We start from the raw sequence: 24878 nt of genomic DNA on the forward strand, positions 1-24878 counted from the left end.
TTGGATCCCATGCTGCATGCCCGGCAGCTCTGGGAATCCCTTTTTATTCAGGCTTCCCAAGTTGCAGAAACTGCTAACTGGACTGGATCAGACCTGGCTGGCCTCCAGGCAGCCAGGCTGCTGCTGAGAAGACAGAGATTCTGCAAACAGAAACACCCCAGGGAGATGCACTCGGCTTTGAGGTGCTAAGACTCCCACCTCCACATTCTGAAGCTAAGGAAAAAAGAGCAGAAGCTGTTCGAATGTGAGAAAACAGTATCTTTAATATTTAAGTAACAAAACATGGAGGTCAATACTCAGTGCATGTACAATAAGACAGAGTAGCAACAAAAAAAATTTACAAAGCGCAATCTAACTACATGGAGGCTTTCAAACAATTAAGTGTTGGATAGAGAATGTGCTAATTAAAAGCCCAGCTGAGCCACACCTCAGGGCCTCAGACCTGACTAGGGACTTGGTGGTGGTGCGGGGGAGAGTTCACTGTGTTCATGGCCTTCCACTCAAACCCTGAGAACCCTGAACAATCTCCATGTCCTACATTGCTCAGCTTTCTCTCTCCCAACCTCCACTTTGTGTGTGTGTGTGTGTGTGTGTGTGTGTGTGTGTGTGTGCGTGTGTGCGCATGCACTTGCTGACATTTTTTTAATTTTAATTTTTTTTTTTAACAGTAGGTCCTTGTTGGTTATGTAATTTAAACATAGCAGTGTGTGCATGTCAATCCCAAACTTCCAATCTGTCCCTCCCTCTTACCCTTCCCCACTGGTGACCATAAGTTCATTCTCTAAGTCTGTGAGTCTGTTTCTGTTTTGTAAATAAGTTCATTTGTATCATTTTTTTTTAGATTCTGCATATAAGCGATATCATATGATATTTGTCTTTCTCTCTCTGACTTATTTCACTTAGTATGATAATCTCCAGGTCCATCCTGATTTTATCTGTTCATCCTTTACCCCATCTTAGACAATGATTTTCATGAGCGCTCTTATGTGGTTTGGCCTAAAACCATTGCTGTCTCATTGAGAAGTGTCTCTGGGTTTACTGTTTGGATTCTTGGTGAACACAAGTCCTCTCTGTTTAATGGGCCATGATTGGGTCTCCCCGCCCACCCCCCCCACCCCGGACGTAGTCTTTACAGCCTGAAGACCCCTATGAATATTCACCCATCTCCTCGGAGGCCACTTTCATATGCACTATTGGCCTGAGGACTTTTTTCCTCCAAAGAATAACCCAATGGTCAGATTCCCCCAGTGCCAGCGCTGTTCCCTGAGTAGGTAGTTTTGAGAGATTGGCCTTACCTCAGTTTCCTGGGGGGGGCCTATTCTGGCTCTCGTGCTGGGATGGGATTCTGGTGGCCTGGAAGAAGGAGGTTAGGCTTTTGGCAGAAGTGATGCACACAAGGAAGGCGTGTGGCTGCAGAGAGTTCTCGAACATCCAACGGTCCAACCACTCAAGATGAATTTAGTGAAGGGACCAGTTTTCAGTGTCACAAAGCTGACCACAGTGCCAAGTAAGTGCCACCCTCAACTCTTAGTGGCCTGCAGCCACGGAAGTGTGGACACCTGTCACTTGGAAATATTACATTCAGGCTCATCACTTTTTAAAAAAAGAACCAGTTTCAACTCACTTCCTAGGACCTGCTGTGTTCCATTATTTGGTTTTTACATGGATTACACTGATTCTATCATCTATAATCAGAGCCCAGGAGACCTCAAAGGGAAAGAAATAGGATCAGTGAGCATTTCATGAAATTTGGCCTTAAATGTGATTTTACAAAGTACAATGCAACATCAGAGCAATTATTTTTTTCATTTTCTTCTATTCATGTGCAGCGGTGAAGCTGATTCACAGAGACAGTGTATCATTTCACTAATACATTATTTATTCTAAGTATATTTAGAATACCAAATATATTTAGATTACCAAAAAAAAAAAAAGAAAAAAGAAAAAAATTCTTTTCTCATTCCTCTGAGGACAGTTTCTGGCCTGTGGCAGAAAGAGGACCTGCAGTGGGGAGTCCAGCTAGAATTAGCAGATGTTAGCAGAAGTGGAAAAGGTTGGTTTCGTCAAACTGAACTCACTTTGGTCCAAGTAATGTTCAAGATCATAGTGTAAGAAAACTCAGATAATGAGCTGCAGATACGATAAATATTTTTCCCTACTAACTTTCCTTCAATCAGTGTTATTAGTAGCCAAGTTAGGGCGGGGGTGGGGGGAAGGGGCAAAAATCGAATAGCAGAAAATGATGTCTTTTGATTGACTCTTTTTTTCCTTTCATAATTGTTCTGGGGGATGAGTTGGGAAATAGATCATCAATGGGCCATTGGCTAGAAGGAGGAGGGAGGGTCTGCCTAAATTATCTAAGTGATTGATAGGAATTCAAACCACATTCTATAATCAGATTAAAAAGGTTATGTTAGAAAAAAGAAAAGGATTGGAAGGATTGGAAAGATTGGAAAATGGATTGGAAAAGGATCGGAGGATTGGAAAATGTGAGCTACAGCCTCTAATGCACATCTGCTAACTCAGCTGTTTTGTGATGAACATTTAGAGACAGAGGCCGGTGTCCAAGACCATCTGGCCCCACCACAGGTGAAACCAAGGCTTTCTAACTTCCAACTGTGAGTCAAAAGCAATGGGAAATCAAGGTAAAATGTCCTTGTTTTGGGGTGAGCTCTAGTTGGGGGATTTCTTCTGCTCCTGCCGAGGTGTCTTGGAAGGCTACACGTAGTCATACTTGGAAGGATGAGATTGTCCCTCATCTTCTGTGCGGGCACCCCCATCATATATCTTCTTGTTTTTGGTGTTGGACTCAAAGACAGTGCTGGCTTTGAAGCCTCCAGGCCTGTAGGCAACATTGTGGCCCGAGGCGTGATAAGAGACAGCTTTGTAGCTGAAAGCAAAAGAAATATTCTATGATCATAGATGTATTTGGTAGGAGGACAAACTACTCATTTTCCCTAGGATGTCTGACTTTTAGCACTGAAAGTCCAGTGTCCCAGGAAACCCTTAGTCCTCGGCAAACTGAGACAGTTGCTTCCCTGGGCTTTGGGACACTGGCTTTTCAGCCTCTGCGGTAGAGCAGAATTTCTTGCTTTGTATTAGAGCTGGGGGGTTAGTGACTAGTGAGTTCCCTCTGTTCATCAATTAAGATGAAGCGGAACCAGAAATGATGTCCAGGTGAACATGGTCATGCCAAAGAATCATAGAATTTGTGAGCTGGGAGGTATTTACATGCAACCCATCTCCCCTAATCTGCTTAGTATGTGGATGAGGTAACAGAGGCTCAGAGAGGGCCAATGACTGGCTAGAGGTCACGGGGCTGGTGAACAGGAGAACCTGACTGGGATCCAGGTCTCCCAACCCCAGGCCCAGTTACAGAGGTACAACAGGCATTCTCAGCGGCAGTGCTACTAACGTTTTGGAACGGATACTTCTTTGCTGTAGGGGCCTGTCCTGTGCTCTGTAGGATATTTAGCACCAGATTCCAGGATCACCCAACTCTTCCTCCCCAAAGCTGTAACCATCAAGAGTCTTCAGATGTTGCCCAATATCTCCTGGGGACCAGGGCAGGGGGGGGTGGGGGTGGGAGGTGGGTAAAATTGCTCCCAGCTGAGGACCATTGAGTTACAGAATACTGGAGTCGGGGCGGTGGTGGGGGGGCACCTAGAGGGCTGGGTTTTTCCTTCAATAGCATCATTTCTAAATCTGCTCAGGCTGAAATAGGCCTGTTCTGCTCTTTAGGTCTCCTCGTAAAAGATAAGCTTCATGATCCTCTTGTCAGTAGAGTTCTTCCGTGTACCTATACTGATCATTCTGCCTGCAAATGATATGTTAAAATGGACTCGGATAAAACATCGGATTGCATTGGGACGGGGAGACTCACTTGGTTTCCTCGGGCGCCAGGCCCCGGCACGTGATGCACATCAGCACACCCCCAATTAGCGTGAGGCCTCCAGCGACCCAGCCGACAAACAGAGCCGCACCAAAGGTGTACCTGGGTGGGGAGACGGTGGCTGTGAATGTGGTTGACTCAACTCCCCGGGCTCTACCCAGTGAACCTGGCCATGCCCATCCTCTCTGTCCCCACTTTGGGATTCTACATCTATCCCAGCCCGCTCCTGAACACAGCCCTTTGGGTCGCAGTCAACTGAATCAGGTGTCCTGGAGAATAGAATTGGGACTGAAGCTACTCAGCAAAAAAGCTGTGGGATTCTTAGGCCCCTAGCATCACTCAGGCATAGAATTAATTGTAAACTTCTAATTTCAGAGAAACATCTCAGGAAATCCCCCTCCCTCCCTATTGGCAAAGGGAAATGTCTTGAAGGTTTGGTAAGAGAAGTTTGAGAGATTAGGGAATCAGTCTCAAGTTATTATTTCAGAAGGAGTTTTGGTCTCTTGGGTTCTTACTGTGGATAAATCTCTAACTCAAGTAACCCTGGTAACCATCCGTGCCGGTAGGAGCATTAAGTTTAGAAAGACCTAATGTGAAGAGACCAGTCATTCTTTCATTCATTTCTTTACTCATTTGTTCAACAAGTATTTATTGAGCTCCTACTATGTGCCTGGCACTGCCAGGCACTGGGACAAAGGGATGAACAAAACGGACACAGACCCCACCCTCATGGTGCTTCTGTTCCAGTCCACACTGAATTCCAGTCCACCAAGGCTGGTGCCCTTCCCCTTGGAGGGTTGCCTCCAATGGGACTCAATTACATCAAAACAGGATTGTCTGAGAACAAAATCTCTGAAGTTGCCTGCCCAAGGGACACGGGAATGTTCTAAGGAGACGGTGTAAGAGAGTGATGGCGGGCATTAGCGCTGGGTGCCAGGCGGGTGGGTGACTCCTCAGGCAGGGGCAGTGACACCAGGCACCCAGATACTGCGGCCGAGGCGAGCTCTTCAAAATAGGGTGACCAACCATCCTGATGTGCCTGTGACAGAGAAGTTTCCCAGGATCTGGGACTATCAGTGCTAAAACTGGGAAAATCCCAGGAAAACCAGGACGAGTTGATCAACGTGCTTCTAAGTAGCCCTTGTAGTCAAGAGACCATGAGGGGATGGTAAAGGAGGATGAGGGCAGCTTATGGGGATCACATTTTTTCCTATTCTTGAAATAAAGCAGGAACATGGGTGGCGAGTGGAGTTCCAGGGAGCCAGAGAGTAATGGATCTATCACGTGCTCACGCTCATCTGTCTCCCAGGATGGTGCTGCTAGAGAAATACCAAGTGTATCCACTCCAGAGATGACGGGTCACTTAGGTATAATATTTACATTGCTCTCCCAGAACAAGATCTTTCTCCTTCAGGAATTTGCTGCTGCTTCTTGCTATGAAATACATCCCTTTGAAGTGGCTAAATGAATATAGGTATTGGAATTGCTCTTCCATCTTTGAAAAGTTCTACTCTGCTTCCGACACCAAATTACAGTGAGGTTTCATCTCCCTCCACTAGACCGTGACCTCCGTGAGAACGAGGACCTTGTCGTTATCCCCAGACCTCAGAAGAGTGCCTGTATGTTCGATACATTTGTAGAATGAATGAATGAATGAATGAGAGAAAGAGCAGCCGTACAAGAAAGAAACATTACTTTTCTCATCTGTACCGCACCTCCCTCATTTCGATTCCAGCTTTGCCCTGTCCCTAGCTGGGTTCCCGTCATGGACTGGAGACGTGGGGGTGACGCTCATTTACAGGCTTGGGTTAGCAGTGCCTGTTTCATTGCCACCACAATGGGGCCTGTGTAAGAGTGGTAGATAAATACTGTGAACTGTCGCTGTATTTCAATGCAAATGTCAGATCAGCCTCAAGTCATATCGCCAAGGATATTTCACTGAAATGAAGCTTATGAATTTACAGATCATTGTTGATTTATGATATGGCATGGTTGCCTCTGATAAATTTTTGCTATTTCAGGCGCTGACAGTCACATTAGGCATACGTGTTTAATCGGATTTTTACAACAATGTTCACCACGGAATACTGAGACTAGATTAGGGGGTTACCTGGTCTGGACGGTCTGCACCATCCCACCCATGCTGGTGTACATGTTAGCTGTGGACATCCAGAAGTTAGTCACCAGCATGTTGGCAAATACAGACACTCCAGCGATTGCACAGAGACCTGTGGGCAAGGAAAAGAAAACTCCGGAGTCAGCTTTAAATGGATCACATTGTTTGTGAGGCAATGTATGTTTAAACGAGTTTAGAGGAGCAGGCTGCAGAATATGCTATTCCTATAACAGGATGGTCAATCCAAGCATCGATTATTGAATTCCCACTATGAGTCAGACCCTGTGCTAGGTGCCTACACTCTTTTATTTCTCCAGCTGAGGAAGGATTTGTACGTGCGCAGAAAGAGATTTTCCATCTTGGGACCAGGGGTCAGTAGTACAAATATTTTGGGCCTGGTTCTTTGATGATGTCAAGGGCTTTTCCCTTAAAATCATTTTCTAAAGTCTCACCAAAATAATGCCTTTAGGGATTGAGTCACATGTCTACCTAGAGTTGAGAATCTCTCATAGTGAGGCGAGGGTGGCAGCTAAGAGGGACACCAGCACTCACGATAATTCTGCAGAGTGTAAGTGAGCCTTAATCTCAGATCTTGAATCCCAGTGTGTAAAGCTCTGATCCGTGTTCAAACCACGCTCACTAGGGAGAAGCCCTGTCCTCTGCCAGAATGATTTTGCTTTGGCATTCCTGGATGCGCATGTGAGAGAGGGAACCCCAAGCTCCTTGTTTACCTGAGATGATGAACATGATCCCGGAGGTAAGTGTCATTTTGGCTTTGGCAGAGTCATCCATGCCGCCGATGCGGATGCACTTGAGGGCGAAGATGGACACCAGGAGGCCAATGATACTCAGGACGATGCCCACAATCATCAGGGCTCGCACGGCCTGCAGCATGGCTGCGGGGCGAGGGGCAAGACACAAGCAGACAAGTAAGACCACCTCAGCGGGATTGAGTAGGCTCTGGTGTAATACAACGAAACGACTACAGCCAACCAGCACCAAACTGCTGAGAAAAGGCGAGTCCATAAACTGGGAACCTTATCATCCTCAGGGGAGATGAAATGGTGAAAAACGCAAAACCAGCGCTTACACTCCCCTGATGGATGAAAGACATGCACGCAGGAGTCTATAGAATGAGAAAATTATGAACTGTTGGAGCTGGGAGGGCCAAGGGAATTTAGCTACTTCATGTCCTCATTTGAAAGCTTGATAACCTGGGGTCCAAGAAGGGGGAAATGGCTTGACTGAGGTGCCATGAAAAATTATTGATAGAGCTTATAGTAAAACTGTGTTGCTTTGACTTCTAACCCAAACATCTTTCTTCTCTAGTCTTTCCATAGGAACTCAGTGCTTCATAGGGTTGTGTCCACTTCCAGAAAGCTCAATACTCACAGCCTATAATGAAGCAAGGTCACTAGGTGGTATACCAGGGGCACTGTATTGTTGCCTCTTCCCAAAGAGACTACTAAGGTCGTGGTGAGCTGTAGGTTTGACGATTATATCAATCTCAGGCCTTTCAGCACAACCACAGTTTATCAGCAGTTCCCTTTCCAGGAATCAATGGAAGCTGTACATCCTGCTGGGACTCGCCTGCAGTGGCCTCCCCTCCAGATATTTCCAAAGAGGTTTCTAGTGCGTCCTTAAGGTGCAGTGACTCATCCCAACAGTTTTTTACTGAGCCTGCATGAGTAGGCATGGGGATGACCGTGAGTAACAGGTCGGATATGGTCTCTGCCCTCACGGAGCTTATGCCAAAGTGGGGAAAGAAAGTCATTAAACATGTCCACCACAAGCATAATTAATTTTACAAAAGGAAGATAAATTAGTTCTTGTGTCTTCCAGAGGGAAAGGCCACTAGTGTGGGTAGTTCTGGTAGAGCAGAACTGAAGAACCATGTGAAGCAAAGCAGAGAGCTCTGTCCTATTCTAGTTGTCATAGTCAACTGCTACTTTTTTTTTTCCGGTACGCGGGCCTCTTACTGTTGTGGCCTCTCCCGTTACGGAGCACAGGCTCCAGACGCGCAGGCTCAGCAGCCATGGCTCACGGGCCCAGCCGCTCCGCGGCATGTGGGATCTTCCCGGACCGGGGCACGAACCCGTGTCCCCTGCATCGGCAGGCAGACTCTCAACCACTGCGCCACCAGGGAAGCCCGCCAACTTCTACTTTTAATTGAAAGCTATTAGGGACTTTTCAACGTTAAGAGATTGAATCCATATAAAAACTCCCTTGCAATGTAGGTAGTATTATTATCTCTATTTTATGATTGAAAAAATTGAGACTCAGAGGTTAAATAACTGCCCAAAGACACATATCAAGGGAAAGGCAGAGCTGGGGGTCAAACCCGGAACTGTTTCAAAATGGTTATTTTCCCATCACAATACATTGCTCTGAGATACTTTATCCTGGAAAAACAGGTAGAGTTCTGGCTGCCAGCAAGGTATAGGGATCTGTAAGCTCCTAACAGAATGTATCCTTCAAACTTGGAGACTAGACCATAAAATGTCATCCTCTGAAATGGATGCTAAGAATGTATAAAGGAATATTCTCCAAAAGTCATCTCAGGGAATTGCCTGTCCCAGGAGATTATTTATAAATGTGAGTCTCAAGACAAGGGAGCCCCGGGAGGAATTCTCTCCAGTCTCTTAGGGAAGATTTCATCTCAAATATGGCCGATATCAGGGGAGCTGCCTGCTTATTCACTCTAACGTGTGTATCATAAAGCAATTTGTCATGATGGAAGAATGGGAAATCAATGAAAGATATTGAAAACAGGAGAGGTAGGTCATGCACAGTTCATTAAAGAGCCTTCTGCAGTGTCTGAGGAATGGAGGCCCCGGCAACTTTCTCATCAGGTAGTGAGACAATGGTAACCAGCTACTCTAGTTCTGTGCCATTGACTTCCATTCACTTAATTCTGATTCTCTTCTCCCTAAAGAAACTTCTGCTTTTAACTTTGCTTCCCTGCTGGGAAGAGATTTCTCTAAGCATCCATCATCAGTCTTGGTCCTATTAACCACTCTATTCTGGGGGTAAATGTGTTGGTGTACGGTGTGGACCAATCTTCCAGGATCTGACCATTCATTCCTAGAAGAATTGATGAACATTAGCGTCTTGGGCTTGCAGTCTCCTGATGCTAGAGCCACGGTGGCCCCAGTAAGGTGAAAAGAACTCATGAGGGCTTAAGAGTGGCCTCTGGATCCACTCCTTAATATAAGAGGACCCTAGTGTGTCACCTCTGTTTTCCAAAGCCTCGCCCAGTGGCTTTGTTGACCCCACACATACTGGGAACAAACACCTCATCCATTCCCTCATTAACAAATGCAGGCATGTGACATCTACTTGTGTATTTATTTATACCTTTGTGTATTCATCAAGCACATGTTGGTATACTTTCATAGTCAAACATTCACAGATTCATGTGCTCATCCATGAATTCATTCATTCATTCATTCATTCATCCATCATGTATTCTTAAGCTCAAATTCTCTGCAAAGCCCTTTGCCAGATGCTGTAGGAAGAATAAAATTTCATGAGAAATAATCTCTGTCTTCAAGCAGCTTACAACCTGGAAAGATTATATTTTCACTGGAAATCCTGAACCTCAAATTTCTTTTCACCTTGGGAGTACCTTGGCTAAGAAATCATAATAGAACCCCTTTCTGACAGTCACTCATCGTGTGGTTCGAGCTCTCTTTCACACACACAATTAAACTCTAAGGCTGTGGTTCAGGACAGCTGTGGAGAGGACATTTGTGGGGCAGCCCCAGACTTCAGGAAATACCCTCAGGGCTCTTCTATTTTTGCATGTTGCTACCAGAAAACTGGACCTATGAGAGGAGGAAGGGACTTTGACTTTCCTTCCGTCTTGTCCTCATGGGCCTCTTATGAACTTCAAATCTACTCAGGAACCTGTTAAAGGTTTTAAAAACTGCTCTTGTTCTGATATTTTAAGCCTTAAGCCATTCAGAGAACAAAATCCTTTATCCCTTTTGAGAAGCACCTGGCAAGGCATCTGGTTAAAACAACTAAAACCCAACCAACCAACCAACCAACCAATCAACCAGCCAAATAAACAATATTAACCAAGTAGGATAAAAAATATCCCTTCCTCATTCTATGAAAAATTTTACTCATCCTGGACTGTTGGCAAGGATGGGGTCATTGAATCTCTTTAACTGAGTGGTTCTACTATTTGTTCCTGAAAACATACCATGTATGTGCTATGGCTGTGGCTGAAGTATGTGGTCTTCCCTGACATTGCTGGATTAGAAGGGATGGTGATGCCAGCTGGTGGGAGGTGAAAGCACTGGGCTTGCCTGATGTGGAGAGCAGCCGCTGCTGTGTGTGCCACAGGATTCTTTGGGTACCGAAGCAGGCAAAGACAGCCTTTGCCTCAGGCTCTCAGATGCCCTCTTGCCTTTGCTGGGTCAGGTATGCATGACAAGACCTCATTCTTTACTGCTCTCTCTTGATCTCTGGATTTCTGATGAACACTGGTACCTGCTTTGAACCAGGGGTCCACCCTGACCCTGAGCTCCTTTTTATTTTTTAGAATCTCCTTCTAGGGTTCGGGTTAGATTACCACTTTCTTTTAGCCTGTGGTTGGGCAAAGACACACTGTCTTAAATCTTGCGGGGCCACTGTCAGAGCCACAACTCTGGACCTGGATGGATGAACCAAGATCTTCCTTGCTTTGGAGACCCCTTGTGGGTGTTCTTCTGAGGGTGGGAGCTGTGATGGGGGCAGCTGTCAGGAAGCGAGGGGAAATGTTCTTCACTACTCATTGCTGGAACCCCCCTATGTCTAGTAATGACCATGGGGATGCATGGTGGTGACCCGAACTTCCTTTCCATCTGGAAGATTCTACCACCTGGAATACTAATCCGCCTCCATGGATAAGTCACCAGAGGAACCGCTTCCAAAGGAGGTAAGATTTCTCTTTTAGCCTCTCTGTCTCTTATTTGATATTCTGAGCAAGGGGCATAGGCTTATCAGCTGATAACAGGTGAGTCAACGGGTTCTATAGACTGATTCCCTGCACCAAAGGTGTGACTACAGCATTCTTTCCAATGAACAAAGACGTATTATCAGACCTGAAAGGTGGGCAGGATTCAGGGCTGACAGAAGCAAACAGAAAAATGGGAACTCAGTTTCCGCCCCCCACCCCCCACCGTTGCAATATATCTTATTCCCCCAAAGTAGCTATGAACTGACAGGCAAGGCGTGGTTCCCAATCCTGGCTGTACCTTAGCCTCTCCTGGGGAAACTTCTAAAGAAATGTTAATGTTTTGCCTTGATCCCTAGGGATTTTCATTTAATTGTTCAGTGACATAAAATTGCAAGGAATAATCTGGGAAAACAGCCCTCAAGAGGGCTTAGGAGGAGGTGCTCAGAATGGGGAGTTGAGAGGAAAGAGTTCCCAGTGGCTGACATCACTAAGCTGGCTAGGGGGTGTGGGTGGGGCTGATGAGACCGCAAGTCACAAAGTGCCAAAGACTGGAAATGGGGCCTTTGTTGGGGTGGGAGGGGGAGGACCCATATCTTCAGGCGCAGCTTGGCTTCAGATTGAAGGCAGGAATGGCTGGTGGAGGAGCCCAAAGGAGGGGATCCCAGAGGAAGGAAGTCTAAGGCCAGACCTCAGAGGGAAAGCCCTTCAGAACAAGGTGGGAAGGCTTTGATTCTCTAGAGATCCCAGGGAACTGATATGGAGGTCCTGGGTATCTCATGAAAACCTGCAGACTTCATGATACCAGGTGAGTGTCATTAGGCAAGTCTTTTAACCTCACGGAAGCCAAGTCTCCTCAACTCTGGAGTGGGATAGAGATATTTCTTGCAAAGAAGTGTTGTGAGGATCAGATGCTGCTTGGCCCCAGCATGGAACTAAGCCAGCCTCAGTAAGTTTTGGTTTCTTCCCCTTCCCTAAAAAGAAGTTATCTCTCCATAGAGAACAAACTAGTGGTTACCAGTGGGGAGCGAGGGAGGGGCAATATAGGGGTGTGGGAGTGGGAGATACAAACTATCGGGTGTAATCTAGGCTACAGGGATGTATTGAACAACACGGGGAATGTAGCCAACATTTGATAATAACTGTAACTGGAAAGTAAGCTTTAAAAATTGTATAAAAATTAATTTAAAACAATAAAACAATTTGAAAAAAAGCAGTTATCTCTCTCCAACCTGACATGGCTTTGATTTGTGTTAACCGTGTACAAACCTGAATCCTCTCACATGGTGATTAATATAGTTGAGAATTTGAAAGCCATGGGTGAGAGAGTGTGAAGGGCAGGAATGGAAGAAGACTTGGGAAGAGGAGGAAGAGAAAGGCCTGGACCAAGGTAGGGGGGAAGATCTCCTCTTATTCACAATATTTCAGGATGCCAGTTGACACTGTAGTCACTCCTGCTGCCTTGAGGACTGGCTATTCTTAAATCCACACTGTTCTCCAAGGCCATACATGATCAACGATTTAAAGTATCTCCTCTCCCACACACTCAGTCCCAAGAAATGTCTTTCCTGGATTTTGGTGGGATCCTGTTTCCCCGATGCAGACCGGCAGGGCTGGGGTCCCCCTCTGTGAAGGCTGCCTGGAGTTTTTCAGAGTTTCAGATTTGTGAGCAGTTGTCGGGAGTGGTACAGAGATCTGTGGGATCCTTTTTCATTTGGGGATGTGAGGGGGCTTCAGGGAGGAGATGGTATTGAGCTGGACCTCACATATGGGAAGATTTGTGCAGGTAGCAGTTGGGGTGTAAGAGGGGGGACATTTGGGCAGTAGGGGCAGTGGGTATCCAGGACCAAGCCCAAGGCCTAGTAAATGGACAGGGAAAACCTTAGGCTGTGGGCAAAGGGCTGGTAAGAGATGGGTCAGGGAAGGGAGGTGAGCAATGCAGGAGGGTGTGGGTGTCAGGCTGTCATGTCTGCACCTAATTAAGCTGGGAGTGGGGAACCATGGAAGCTGGTTAGGTCTTGAAATATCCAGGGAGATGAGAGGTGAGAACTGGAAGTTGGTGACTGGAAGATTCTGCCCGACCTTCTGCCACAATCAAAGCAGAAAACACTCTAAAGAGATGAAGGATAGAAACCAGAGGTTAAGAGTGAGGGGTGGTAGAAAAATTGAGTCTTTTAATCTGATTGTCAGTGAGCCGGGGAGAGATAGAAATTGACAATGATCCGAATCAAGAGAAGGTTTTCCAGTAAAGGAGGATATGAGCATAAGAGAGGAGGGAAGATGAAAGAGGCAGAAAGGAGAGGGGCTGAGCAGCGGTGATGGCCAGACAGGAGGGCGTGGGGCATTCAGAGCCCGGGTGGAGAGGTCGGCCTTGGGCGGGAGGGAGGGAGGGAGGGGATCTTGTTCTGCAGAGAGGTGGGGAGATGAGGAGAGGTTCTGGGAGGGCTCAGGGAGGATGGGATCCCTCGATAGAACAGGAAAGACCACGAGAGTGGCAGCGATGGGGTCTGGCCATTTAGGGGAGTGGGGATATTTGGGAGCCCCATGTGTAGAAACATACAGAATGAGCAAGAGATTGATAACAGGTGATGGGGCCCTGGGTTAACGAGCTGAAGTCATGGAATGTCATGCCTCAATTTTCAACAGAAGGTCAATCTTATTTTTTCATTTAATAGTTAAAATTAGCTAGCAACTCAACAATCCACGGTCTCACATCTCCTCCCTTCTGACCTTTGCCCTCGCGCTATAGCATCATCCCTCCTCCAGGGTTTCCTTCCCTCCGGCCAGGTTCTACCACCCTTGATTCTCTAAGCAGGTCTCAGTCAGGGATGGGTCTGTCCTGCAACACAAGTGGCTTCTAAAAATGGAGTCAATACCCCAATTCTTCCACTCTGCCACCCACCTTCTATTTCTTTCTACACATGGAGATGAATTAATTGAATTGCTCTTTACAATTCAATTTCAAGGGCTTCACAGGCTCCTAACAGTTTTGTGCAAACTTATTCCCCTCTACCTGTCCACAAAGTGTTTGTTTCAGAGAGGCAAAACCCAGCCCTGCTTTCCTTTCCTCACCAAACTCACATCTGGGCCGCTCCTTAGAGCCACTGATCAGCCTGACCTTTTACTTCTTTTTGCTTTAAAAAACAAATGCAAGTAGAGCTTCCATAATATCTAGAATGCAAAGTTCCTGTGATTCCTATTTGAAATAATTATCTGTATGAGAAACAGGGATTTAGCTGATTTTATCTTCAGGGGTGAAACGATGTCACATTTATAATTATACTTATATTCTGAAATTATTATAATATCATTACAGTTCTATAATTATATTTTGACATGCATTGTTTTTTAGGAGTGCAGACCAGAACCTCTCAACACAAATGCAGAGAAAAGATATTTATAGTTTAATGGCAATGTATGCTTTCTGGCACCTACAGAGAACTCCAGCTTTTCAAAGGAAAAATTAATTGAATTGATAATGAAATGATATTAGCTCCCAATAAACTTTTTGGACTGGAAGAAAATAGTCACCATCCTACCTACTCCCATGTGTGTGCAGGCAAGAGCAATGCACATACATGCACACGATTACTTTTCTCCTTGAGAAACATTGTCTATTCTAGTACCATGAGCTTGTCCTCACGATAGACCCATTCTTTTCAAGACCTGCTTCCTTACTAGCAATTCCTTTGACCTGAGTACGAAGTCTCCGATATTCACCGCTACGACTATAGCCCTCTTTGACACCGGGTCAACATCTCCTCTTATTCACACCTCCGATCCGAAGCCCGTGCTGCGAGGGTCATGCCCTGCGCGCATCTCACCAGTTCCTCCTGGCTGCGGTGAGAGAAGCAGGCCCTTCCCTGCCTCACCTGTGCCCTCGCCTACCTGGCAGGCCCAGGATGGTGAAGTACGGCCGGCACTGGGTGAAGCCGGAGCTCTGCTGCACGCAGCTGCGCCAGAGCCCTTCGTACTGGAACACGGCGGTGACAGGGTTGTCGTACAGGTCCTGGGTGCTCCACGTGTCCATCACCGTGGCAGTGATGCAGCCGGCCAGGCCCAGCATGGACAGCAGGAAGCCCACCACTTGACATGTGGTGGTGGACATGGCTTGGGTCACCGTCCTCCCACCCAGCTGCCTCCTTCGTCCTGCTGTGCTCCTGGGGAGCTGCTCTGATTAGATGGTTTCCCTCAGCCCTTAGTGTTTGCTCACAGTGTTTTCCTTAGATAGTTCAGTTTCACTCTTGGTTCAAGGGCATTATTTTTTCATTTGTTAGGGAAGCAGCCCCAAGAGGCACTTGTCCCGCTGCACCGCGAAGGCCCAGCTGGTTTAAGGGCGAGGCAGTCTGAGTGCACCCCCGCCCCATCCTGGCTCGGGCTCTGCCCAGAGGGCGCCACCCTCTGGGGAAGAAGCGCAGCTGAGACCCCACCCCCCCCCCCCCACCCCGCCCCGCACCACCACCAAAAAAAAAAAGCCCTTCCTTTAGGCTCTGCTCATCACAGGAAACCACTTCGCCTGACCTCACTTAAAAAAAAAAAGGCTCCAGGAATCTCCTCTTACACCAGATGTTAACATTTTCTCCTCACGACTAAAACCACGTTTCACTGACAGTTCCATTTTGATCTTACAGAAATGGGTGGGGCAGGTATTATTATTTCCCACCCATATTTTTTTGGGGGGGGCTGTGAGTCAAGCGACCTACAAACAGGTTAAGAAACTTGCCCAAGTGCCTTGAGCCACAGCTACTTTTTTTTTTTTTTTTTTTTTTTTTTTGCGGTACGCGGGCCTCTCACTGTTGCGGCCTCTCCCGTTGCGAAGCACAGGCTCCGGACGCGCAGGCTCAGCGGCCATGGCTCACGGGCCCAGCCGCTCCGCGGCATGTGGGATCTTCCCGGACCGGGACAGGAACCCGTGTCCCCTGCATCGGCAGGCGGACTCTCAACCACTGCACCACCAGGGAAGCCCCCACAGCTACTTTAAAGATGACAAAGGTGGAGCTCCCATCTCAACTTCCAATCTGGGGCTCCTTCTCTGTTTCCATATGGAGTGGCAGAGGCAGGCAGAGTTGTCCCCTCTTTTGAGAACAGGAAGCGAAATCCTAGAGATAGGCTCTCGGTCCACTGATATTGGAACTGGGATGAGAAGAAGCAGGGCATTGTATTGACGGCCATCTCACCCTTTTACTCCTGTTGCAAGAAGCACGTGAAGACCACGTGGCATGCAGACATGGAAGTTCCACAAAGGCCAGGAGGAGGGCACAGGGCAGGCTGGGCCAGAGACCCTGACCTGGTTACTGAGAGGCCTAGCATCTGCTCCTGACACTGTCCCTAACACGCCGTGTGCTGCGTGATTTGGAACAATGGCTCAACCTCTGTGGGTCACAGTTTTTTCATCTGTAACATGGACAGATTAAACTAGAACACTTCAGAGCCCATTCAGGTCTCACACACTGTCACCTTCTACATTTTGCAAAAGCGGTTTTCACGACAGTTGGTCAAAATATCAGGATTATATAGTCACACAAAAGAGAGACTTGGCTGGAGATCAGCCATGGCGTTTTGTCTACATAATTTGATTTTAGAATTATGTTAGGGAACTGATGGACCTGCTGCTTCCCGTAGGTGGTGTGTGTCTGGCCTCCGAATTCAGACACATTTTAAGGAGACTTTCCCCAAATCTGGATGCCAGGGCCCTGATACACAGCCCCACACACCCATGCCCCAATCTCTAGCCTGCAGACAGGTTCTCCCGGAAACAGGCCTGTGCATCTGGACATTTCAATGTTATCTTGGGTGCACCCAGCCACCACTCCCACGGCTTTATTCCCAGTAAACACAGAAAGCAAATATGCAAGGTCTCCCCTCTGATTTGAATGGAGGCAATGCTCCCCTCAACCGCACACCTTGCTTTAGGTTCTGTGATCAGTGTTTGTAGAGGAAAAAGAATGAGTCAGGAAACCCAGAAGACGAGAGCAGGTAAGAGTTACATGACTAAAGTCAAGTCGTGGCTCTGTATTCCCTGAACTGAGCTACAAGGCCAAGTCTGAAATGTGGGTAGGAGGCAGCTAGAAGAAGTGACTGTTCTCTGCTTGTGGACAGGGATCGACCGATCCAACTGGAAAATGTTGGAGTAAGTCAGGAATGATTCTGCCACTGTGTCTGTGGACAGAGCTCATTTTATTCTTTTTTCAACTAAGAGGCAGGCTTTTTATCCACAAAGAGATCTGTAAGAGTTTGGTTTCCAGTTGTTCATTTTATGACATCTGTCTACCCCCTCCCCACACATTGACTACAATACCACCAGAACAGTAGATTGAAAATGGAAACATTAAAACGAAAAAGTTATTATAGTTATCTATTCTGATTCATGGAGGTTTCCCCACCCACTCTCCTATGCAAATGTTTTTATGCAAAATTTCAGGACAGAAAAAACAAAGTTATTCAGGTAATAAGGAATTAAGCTTTCTTTCTTGCTTGAAATGGCGACAGTGGCTTTATGTTTTTGGAGGAAGGAAAAATTAAGTTTAAAGGATAAACTAAAGCTCCCTCTACCTAGGCAGAATACTGAACGAGTAGAGAGAAATTCTAAGTCTATACGCTTTTTAAAATATGAAATAAGTACTAACATGTTTTAAAACATGTGGAAGATGGGATTTTTCACTTCCTGGTGAGTTTTCTGTGCTCCAAAATGAGTGGACCACTGCTTTAGCTGTCACTGCCAAAGAGTGAATGGGGGTCCGCAGAGGAACATCTGGCTTTCTTGTTCATGGCAACAGGCTTTGTTAAAATATATTAAATGTATCTCTAATGATAGTGATAGTTTGTGGTCTGATTATAATAGTATATAATAATAATGGTAATAATTCATGGTATTTGTTTAACAATAATGAGGTTGTTACAACTTTGTTTAATCACCTTTAAAATAGAGCAAAAATTTTTGCTGACTTCTTAGGGGGAATCGTCCCTATATTCAACTTTAAATTTGGTTCTGGTGGTGGCATTTCAGGTTGTAAATTTCCAGGAGCTTGTATTATTTTACTGACATTGGAGAAAACATTTCCCCTAACTTCTCTTTATCTCATTTTAGGAATATTAATATAACACCATCTATGGCAATTAGGCAAAATGGTGGTCAAATAGCAATATAAAATATCATAGCTAGGAATATAGGAGGAGTAAAATTAGTATTATTAGCAAGACAAATGATTGATACATCTATTGATTTTTTTCTTTTAAACTGTTAACACACTTTATATTCTTAATTCCTGACTCTACCTTTTGGTGCTCAAAATAGAAAATTTAGAAGTAGGGAAAATTTAAAAAAATCTTACAGTTTTAAATCCTAGACAAAATATCTGGCATACTTTCTTTTTAATCCATTCTCTGTATATATTTTTACATGATTAAGAGATTATACGATTTCATGTTTTGTGCTTTTCACTTGATTGCATACATTGTTTAATATATTTAATTTAGTATATTAATATCCCATTAATAGAAGTACTACTATTCACTAAAACAGCATCTATTCTTATATAGTTAGATTATATCCCTTCCCCAGTTTTTTTTTTTTTTGTATGAAAAACAATGTTATGATGAACATTTTTCACATAACTCCTTGCTAGCATTTCTGATTACTCTTTTAGGACAGATTCCTAAGAGAGGAATTAAGATGTCAAAGGGTGTGAGGTTTTAAAAAATCTTTCTTATGTAGAAGCAGATTATTTTTTCTATGAATTTTATTCCTAGCAGCAGTATTTGAAAGATCTTGCCTCATTGTACCCTTACCTACACTGTGAATTTGGTAAGTTATACACGATCACTTGTTTTGATTTGCATTACTTTGATTACTAATGAGTTTGAAACTATAGTTTTTAAACAAATATTTATGGAGCATTTGTTTTTCCCTTTTCTTGAGTTGTCAGTCTGTACTTCTTCCTCATTTATTTGCTGGAATTTTAGCATTTTTTCTACCAATTTATATGAATTATTTATTTGTTAAGGATCTTAATATATTGCTATGATTACTAAAAAGATCTTTTCACATCGATTATTTCCTTTTTAGTGTTTTTCATGGTTCTAGAAAAAATACAGCGTATTCCATTTATATTTTATTTATATGTTCCATTTATAGGTTCACAGTACATGGTGCATAATAATACGTGCTTAATAAAAATCTGTTGAATGATGTAGTAAAATGACTGTTCTTTTCTACGCTTAGGAATTTAATTTCCATTTAGAAATGATATTAGAATTATAGAAAGTTTAAAAGTATTTTATGTATCTTTACATTTAATTAATCTGGAATCTATTTTGGTTTATAGTCTATGATTCTTTTTTTCCCTCAAAAAAAGTTAATCAATAATTTTTACAGCACTTACTGAATAACCTTCCCTCTCCCCATGCTTTGTAAAACCTCCTCTATATTAAATTCACGTATATGTCTTTCTAATTTTAGACTTTGTTCCATTGACCTTCTGTCCATCTTTGGGCCGAAGCACCCTTTTAATTATCACAGCTTTAGAATTTGGTTGAATATCTGGCCGAGTTAGCTCTTTACTTTTGTATTATTCTTAAAAAAAACATTTAAAAGTTAATTTCATCTACTTTCTTCTTATAGATAACCACTTTGTCAAGTTCCCAAAGGAAAACTCTTACTAGCATTTTGATTAGAATTCTTGTAATATTATCCACACAAGCTTACGCTCTGCAGGAATTCTTCCTGGGTTTGAATTCTCACCTGCCACTTACTACTACAGTGTCACTGGGCAAATTCTACAGCCTTTTTGTGCTTCAGTTTCCTTATCTATAAAATGGAGGTAATACCACTACTTACCTCATAGTGTTGTTGTGAAAATTAAAGTTAAGTGTAAGGTAATTTATGTCAATTTATATAACCATGTAAATTATATTTAAAATATAAATGAACATATGCTAATTTCTTGAGCCAATGCCTAGCACAGAGTAAGGTCTTAATACATTTTATTATTTTGTAATTAATTATATTATTTATTATTATACATTAATTAGGAACAAATTCACATCTTTATAATATTCCTATCTAGGAACCTGTAGTACATATTTCCATTTAATTGACATTTAAAATTTTCTTAGTAAACCTCTTTTTTCATCTTTATCCTTGCCTAATATTTACACTTGATCTTAGCCAAAAGGCCGAGAAGCAATCCTTGCCTAATATTTAAAGATATTATTCCTAAGTGTTTAACACATATTGTATTGTGTTGCCTCACAAGGAGGTCTAAGTTGTTTTAATTCTCTTAATACACTACACTCTCTCATGCCACTGTGTCTTTTCCAATGATGTTCCTCTCTTTCTGGAAAATTCTTTACCTCTTTATCTTCCTGGGTAACTCATACTTCTTGTTAGTAACTCAGCTCAGCTGTCAGTTCCTTTAGGAAGTCCCTTCCGTCATGTCTGCTGACTATGCTTTATTGCAGTGATTCTTAACTGGGGCTGCTTTTGCCCCAGGGGATACATGGCAATGTCTGGAGACATCTTTGTTGTCACAACTGGGGAGGGAGAGGTGCTGCTACTCCCATCTAGTGGATGGAGGCCAAGGGTGCTGCTAAATGTCCTATAATGTACAGAACAGTACCCTACAAGAAAGAATTACATGGCCTAAACTGTCAGTAGTGCCGAGGTTGAGAAACCTTGCATTGCAATGGTTTGTTCATCCTCTGTCTCTCTTTCTAGATTTGTGAGCCTTTTGATATCTATGTTCCCCGTGTGCAGACAGCTTGGGACATAGTAGGTGCTCAATAAATGTTTGTTGAACAAATAAACGTTCTTTCTAGCACCACGATTTCTGTGTTACTGGGTTTTAAAATTAAAAAAAAAAATTTTTTAATTTAAAATTTTAATTAATTAACATATTTATTTTGTGTTATTGTTTATTTCCTATTATTTCTGCCTGTGTAGGGGGACCAAAGGCTTTGCCTTTCTTTCCTTATCCCTGCCAAGAGGAGACCTTGTCCAAACCCGGTCAGCCCAGGACAGGGTGGCTGCCAGTGATGGTTCTAGTGAAAAGACTTTGCCTAGGAAGGTTGACTGCCAGTCCTGTGGCTCAGATTTCTCTGGAGGGTTTGGCTGTGCCTGATTTCTTCCCTCTGAGCCTGAGTATCTGTGTTTGCGTTCTTGGGAGTATGTAGCTTCTCCATGGAAATTAAAATATTCTGTGCTTACATTTCAATGGCAACGGAAAGGAAGTTAAAGCAAGTATGTTCCAGATCCTCAGGCTAGCCACTTACGGTTCGGGTTCATTTTGGTGTTTATGATCATGTTTATATCAGGGGTCAGTGAAGTGATAGCCTCAGCTGCTACTTGAACAAAGGGTTCATTCCAGCTCAAATAGAAATGGAGTCAGGGGAATTTCTCCCTACCTTGTGACACTGGCACCATGAGCTCAGACACCTGTGCCCTGGTGGTCAATATGCTGTCCTGTCTTTGCATAAACCCGATTGCAACAGTTAGTGGTGGTAAATACACAGCAGAGAACTATTCCACCCCAATTCCAGAAATAATTGGGTTGATAGCCTTAGAGCCACATTCAGTAGTTCCACATCCCAACCTCACCTCAAATGAACAAGACCATTGCAAAAAGCAGCAAGTCACAGATGCCTCATCACTACAGACTCAAGAGGATGATTCTCTGATGGGGTGGTGCCTACGTGTAACATGTGAGTACCTCGAATTTATTAATACCATTTTGTAAAACAAACCCACGTGAATAGAGAATCTGCATTAATAATACTAAAGGCAAAACATTGAGAGAGGTGAAATACAAAATCGGACTTGAGGCTGTCTCTGTCTTGTTAAACTCCAAACGAAAACCAACAATATACCTAACACCAGATGAATTTTGACGTTTGTGTTTATTAGTGTTTTAGTGGTATTTACATTACACTTGCAAGTGTGGCTTTGGTCCTTGTATAAGATTTATATGCATTAGGAATTTAAATCTATTGTTATACGTGTTTATATTAAAGTGACACTAAAATGAATATAATTGAAATCAACATTGAGGGGCTGCAAGAATTTCTTTCTTTTAAAAGCGATTCCTACAAAATTCTCTTTGAAAAATCCTTCTCTGAACTATCTAGTTGCAGGATCTTCACATATGAACACACACAAAATTTCTAAGAGAAGGCCCTAGAGCAGTTTCAGTCTGGCTCAGTTTTAGCTCTGTGCACGTGGGCAAGTCACTTTGCCCTTCTAAGTCTCCCTCTCTTAACCTGCAAAATAAGTACCGGGGTTGTTGACAGCTGTTGCTAGTCCAGGACACTCCCCAAGACTGCAGCCCCAATCTTAGGCAAGAGGGGAGGATAGGAAAGGTGTCTTTGCACTGGGGATTCCTGCTTTGTGTCTGAGAGCCTTGGGGCTCCCAGTTAGGGCTGCGAGCTGGGGCTTAGGTACAGGCAGGTCTGAGCCCTGGCTCCATTTGCATGTGACTTTGGGCAAGTTACCCCAGCTCAGCTTCCTTGTTTCTAAAAAGGTGGTAGTGATAGCACCAAGTTCACAGGGTGACTTGTAGAGATTACACAAAATATTGCAAGGCAGTTGTTGGCTCAAGTGCTATGCCAGGTCTGCCATAGTTATTTGCCCTTTGTGAAGCCGTATGACTCCTCAGATGTCACGTGGGCGCTCTGTGCACGAGAGGTCAGCCTCAGGCTGACTCTCTCCTTCGTGGCCTCTAGCTCTGCATGGACACAGGTCCATGGACCAGACCTCTGAGAGATTTGGGGCGTTTTGCATTTGAGGTGAGTGAGAATCCCTAGGGCAGATGGTTAGCCCCGAAGCTCAGGAGGGGTCAGTAGGACATAGGGATGTGGGAGTGGCTCGCCTTCCTCCAGTCCCTGGTGGAGGGAGACCTCACTGAATTGGCAGCTGGTCACCCATGGATCTGGTTCACATTCTCCTGTTTGTACCCAGGCCCTTCATCTCTTAGCTTGGCATTCGATGCTCTTCATCATCATCTCCGTAAAAACCCTCTTCTCCAGCCAAGGTCATTCCTTCATTTTCTCGCAAGTCAGACTTGGGTGGAAGCACCCCCATGCCTTTTCCCATGCTGTTTTTCCTCCTGGGATGCTGCCCCTCTAACTCTTAACTACCTTTCAAGGGTCACTTGTGGGATTTCCTTCTCGGTGGGTCTCTTCCTGAGCAGGTCATCTTCATCTCATCTACTGCAGCACCGGCCTTCTGTCCTCCTTCGTTGTCACTTTGTCATACCCAGCCCGCAGAGCACTTTCACATTTTGTGGGGGGGGCGGGCGCCAGGCCCACAGAATCCTGAGGTTGTAGTGAGCTCTCCATCCATAGGTGTGGAATGTATAAAAGACTGAGTCACTGCGTCACTGAGTCTTTACCTCTTACCTTCTGTGTGGGTCTAAGTCTTGACCCTGCAGCCAAATGGGGAATTCCTGCAGGAGAAGCCCTAGTTCTATTTCTGACCCTCTTTACTGTGTCCACCTTAGGAAATGCCTCTCTCCAGACTTTGATGTATATTTATGGAAGGAAAAAAGAACTAAGAAATAAAAATGACACGTGTATTCATTGTCTTACTCTGTTACCTGAGTGAAAGATACTTTTAACATTCTCTACTCTTGAGACTTGAATTTCTTCAAGTTAACATGACCCATCTACAAATCCTTGAAAACAAATCCTTGTGTGGCTAATATGCCAGTCTGGACATCACACCCACACCCCTTTGCCCCGCACAGTGGAGTGCACTTTCTACAAGGGTCCTCTGTGCAGAGAGTGCCCTGAAGCTGGTTCCATGTGACCAATATGTTCTGGAGGTCGGGAGACTCAGAGAAGGGGCGCATCTGGCGCCTCCGTCCCTGAGAAATGCAGCACCCAGTTCTTTTTCTCTGTCCCTTTCCTCTGCTCCCTTTCTGTTGCTGCTACATGCTGAGGTGTCCCCTGGAAGCTGGGACCAGGTACAGGGGGGGCTGGAGATGGAACTCCGTTCAGGAGATTCACAGTCCCCAACTCAGGGAGGGGAGATCTCTAGGGCTGAAGGAAGGAAGTGGCTATGATCTGGGCCTCCTGAGTCCTCTTCCTGTTGGTGATTGAGACAATGCTATTGCTTGCATAGGAGTTATTTAAAAATGTGCCCAATGGGGAGAACTGGGTACCATCCGGTTAGGGATACAGGAGCCCTACCAGCTCTAGGAAGCTCCTCTCTCTAAGTTTCCTGCACTCCTGTTCCCACCTTGGTGGTGGAGGCTTTTGCTTCTCCCTCCCCTGTGGTCCTTCTGTGGTGCGCCAGACAGAGGCCACTGTCTCCTGTCCACCTCTGTCTTCCCCCACATCCTGCCAGGTACCAGCCCTTACCTGGCAGCCCCAGCAGGGTGAAGTAGCCCCGGCACTCGGTGAACCCAGAGCTCTCTCGGACACAGGAGCGCCACAGCCCTTGGTAGTTGAATACAGCTGTCACCGGGTTGTTGTACAGATCCTGGGTGCTCCACTGGTCCATGCAGGTGGCGGCAATGATGCCCGCAACCCCAATCAGTGAAATCACAAACCCCAAGCCCTGGCAGGCGGTCACGGACATGGTGGGGTGCAGAGTTGACACAGAGCGCCACTCAGCAGGGGGCCAGTCCAGTTCTGAGAGCACTGAGTGTAGGGATGGAGTTTTCTCAGAGAGGCTGGCACACACGTCACGAATGGGCCATGTAAGGAGGGGATTCAACAGTGCCACCTGGGCTCGCCCTGCTTCTTTATCTACCTGAGTGAGATAATTTCCATAACATGGTACCAAGAGCCATTTGTTTTCCACCATATGTACACTCTACTCACTGTTTACCTTTTGAGGGAGTTTTCTGATTAGCCAGGCTCCCGTCTGTGGAGAGTAAAGCAGGAACAGAGGGCAATGCCTGCAAGACCCACAGGCTGGCCAGGCAGGG

At 45.0% G+C, this 24878-nt stretch overlaps 1 protein-coding gene across 2 annotated transcripts; it reads right to left on the bottom strand.

Annotated features, from left to right (window-relative positions):
- Positions 1-243: 243 nt before the first annotated feature.
- Positions 244-24526, bottom strand: CLDN18 (claudin 18; the record flags this gene model as incomplete). Of its 2 annotated transcripts, none has more annotated exons than XM_079922422.1 (5): positions 244-2890; positions 3884-3994; positions 6003-6120; positions 6740-6904; positions 24307-24526. In XM_079922422.1, the coding sequence occupies 5 exons, from the start codon at positions 24524-24526 to the stop codon at positions 2719-2721; spliced, it is 786 nt and encodes a 261-aa protein (XP_079778548.1). In that variant the 3' UTR covers positions 244-2718. The 2 variants fall into 2 exon arrangements, with proteins under 2 accessions (XP_079778548.1, XP_079778547.1); XM_079922421.1 differs by lacking the exon at positions 24307-24526 and adding an exon at positions 14842-15138.
- Between the last annotated feature and the right edge of the window lie 352 nt (positions 24527-24878).

This window comes from Stenella coeruleoalba (genome assembly GCF_951394435.1).
Source record: "Stenella coeruleoalba genome assembly, chromosome: 5".
In the NCBI taxonomy this organism is placed as follows: Eukaryota; Metazoa; Chordata; class Mammalia; order Artiodactyla; family Delphinidae; genus Stenella; species Stenella coeruleoalba.